The sequence below is a fragment of the Monopterus albus genome, unplaced genomic scaffold (assembly GCF_001952655.1).
Source record: "Monopterus albus unplaced genomic scaffold, M_albus_1.0 scaffold72.1, whole genome shotgun sequence".
In the NCBI taxonomy this organism is placed as follows: domain Eukaryota; kingdom Metazoa; phylum Chordata; class Actinopteri; order Synbranchiformes; family Synbranchidae; genus Monopterus; species Monopterus albus.
Genome location: NW_018127952.1, coordinates 686,125 through 688,873, shown reverse-complemented (window position 1 = coordinate 688,873; position 2,749 = coordinate 686,125). Strand labels below are relative to the sequence as shown.

The window sequence follows — 2,749 nt, the reverse complement described above, 5'->3', positions numbered from 1 at the left end:
CATTTTCTACCACTTAATCCCGGAGCGGGGTCACGGGGGGGGCTGGAGCCAATCCCGGCCGGCAATCGGGCGAAGGCAGGGTACACCCTTGACAGGTCGCCAATCCATCGTAGGGCTAACACATAGATGAACAACCACACACGCGCACATGCGTGTGACACCAATCAACCTGCATGTCTTTGGACTGTGGGAGGAAGCCGGAGTACCCGGAGAGAACCCACGCAAGCACGGGGAGAACATGCAAACTCAACACAGAAAGGTCCCGGGTGGGGCCCAAACCTGAACCTTCTTGCTGTGAGGCAACGGTGCTAACCACTGCACCACCGTGCTGCCCCACAAATGTTTTAGTGGAACTGAAACGATAATAGACACTGAAATAATACCAAACAACACTGTGGCATTGCATTGTACAGGTGTCTGTGTTTATCTATGTCCTTTGGCATTTGCTTTATTATATCGTAATGTATTTTTTGTTTAAGGACCCTGATGGGGAACATGCTCGTCGTGTGCTACAGCGCATGGGAGGAGGTCCACCAGGAGGTCGTGGGCAGGACATGGGGCCTGGCGGGATGAACCTCCCATCATCCATTGCCAATAACCCCAATATCCCACCTGAGGTCATCCATGCACTGCAGGCCGGACGACTAGGCACCACAGTGTTTGTAGCCAATGTGAGGACACTGTGTAAATAAAAAAAAAAAAAAAAAAACAGTTGTCAAATCTAGCTAGTGATGATTATTCGCTGTAATTAAATATATATTAAATATATTGCTGTCTTTCTGTCATTTTCTAGCTTGATTTTAAAGTGGGTTGGAAGAAGTTAAAGGAGGTGTTTAGCATGGCAGGTGTGGTGAAACGAGCAGATGTAAAGGAGGATAAAGATGGCAAGAGCCGTGGGATGGGAATGGTGACTTTTGAGCAGTCACTGGAGGCTGTGCAGGCCATATGTATCCTTCAGAACTGAACATTAATTAGAAAAAAACAATACAAAAAATGTACGGTTTTACCATAACCTTCTCCTTGACTCAGGATTCAGCCATGTTCAATGGACAGATGCTGTTTGACAGACAGATGCATGTTAAAATGGTATGTTATGATTAGTTTTTATATAAAAATTAGCACAGATGATGTGAAAATAAAATTTTACACATTTTGTCTGGTTTTATAGGATGAGAAATCTCTTCCACCTGATGATTTTCGTCAAGTAGAAAAATCACATCAGTTACCTCGTGAGTAAAACTATTAGAACTCTGCATTGGATTGGGTAAAATGATGTGCAGCAGGTAAAAAGAATAAATGAATTCAAGGGCATGTACAAAATGAACCAAATAAGCAGCTGGTGAAATAAACTTGAAGAAAGAAAAATGTGTAAAAAAAAATAATTCAAAAGGAAGGTGTTTTAAATAAGCAATCGGTGCAGTTTTATCAAGCTGAATTAAAGGCTGTATTTTTTTTTATTTTTTATGACAACCTTTCATCCCTCAATTCTTCATCATTCTGTAATTGAAAATGCAGTGGATGAATAGCAATGGGGATAAGTTGTTATTTTTGTTGTACTTTGCTTTACATCAACAAGTGAGAGCTGACTGAGCAAAAGGTTTAATATCTGTTAGGATAAATGTCAATACTGTTATTGATTGACCCCTGTATAAATTAATAGACTGTGTGTGAACTACTTCATTATTAGTGTTAGACAGTTAAACCTTTGTCCTTTTGTGTATTTGTGTGCAGGAGGTCTAGGTGGTATTGGGATGGGATTGGGGCCAGGAGGGCAGCCCATAAATGCCAACCGTCTGAGTAGTGGAGCAGGCATGGGCTCCATGGGGCCTGGAGGTCAGTCACCTCAAGTACTTCTTTTTCTTGTTTGCACATCCTTTTTTTCTCTTGTTCTCTCAGTCTTATCTTGTTTACTTGTTGCCATATGGAAGAACATTGTGCATACACATTGATGGCCACTGCACTGAAGTCAAATTCCTCATGTGTTCAGCACACTTGGACAATAAAGATGATTCTGATCATGTTTGGGCAGGAAATGCTCACACGTGCTACATACAGACGTGGACAAAATTGTTGGTACCCTTCTGTCAAACAAAGAAAAACTCACAATAGTCACTGAAATAACGTGAAACTGACAAAAGTAATAAATAAAAATTTACTGAAAATTAACTAATGAAAATCAGTCATTGCTTTTGAATTGTGGTTCAACAGAAGCATTTTAAAAAAGAAACTAATGAAACTGGCCTGGACAAAAATGATGGTACCCCTAGAAAGAATTGAAAATAATTTGACCACAGAGACATGTTAAACTAAAGTGTGTCCTGTAATTAGCATCACAGGTGTTTTCAAACTTGTAATCAGTCAGTCTGCCTCTTTAGAAGGTGAAAAGTAGTCACTGTGCTATTTGGTATCATGGTGTGTACCACACTGAACATGGACCACAGAAAGCTAAGGAGAGAGTTGTCTCAGGAGATTAGAAAGAAAATTATAGACAAACATGTTAAAGGTAAAGGCTATAAGACCATCTCCAAGCAGCTTGATGTTCCTGTGACTACAGTGGCACATATTATTCAGAAGTGTAAGGTCCACGGCACTATAGCCAACCTCCCTGGACGTGGCTGCAAGAGGAAAATTGATGACAAATTGAAGAGACGGATAATGCGAATGGTAACCAAAGAGCCCAGAACAACTTCCAAAGAGATTAGAGGTGAACTCCAAGGTCAAGGTACATCAGTGTCAGATCGCACCATCC

The 2,749-nt window shown here is 41.0% G+C and overlaps 1 protein-coding gene across 2 annotated transcripts in view; it reads left to right on the top strand.

Moving 5' to 3' along the window:
• myef2 (myelin expression factor 2) overlaps nucleotides 1-2,749 on the top strand; it is a 9,411-nt gene that overhangs the window by 3,289 nt on the left and 3,373 nt on the right. For both annotated transcript variants that reach the window (XM_020605857.1, XM_020605858.1), the window contains exons 6-10: nucleotides 480-671; nucleotides 794-947; nucleotides 1,037-1,086; nucleotides 1,169-1,229; nucleotides 1,732-1,833. In XM_020605857.1, the coding sequence (XP_020461513.1) occupies nucleotides 480-671; nucleotides 794-947; nucleotides 1,037-1,086; nucleotides 1,169-1,229; nucleotides 1,732-1,833 (559 nt within the window). The remainder of the gene's footprint in view (nucleotides 1-479; nucleotides 672-793; nucleotides 948-1,036; nucleotides 1,087-1,168; nucleotides 1,230-1,731; nucleotides 1,834-2,749) is intronic.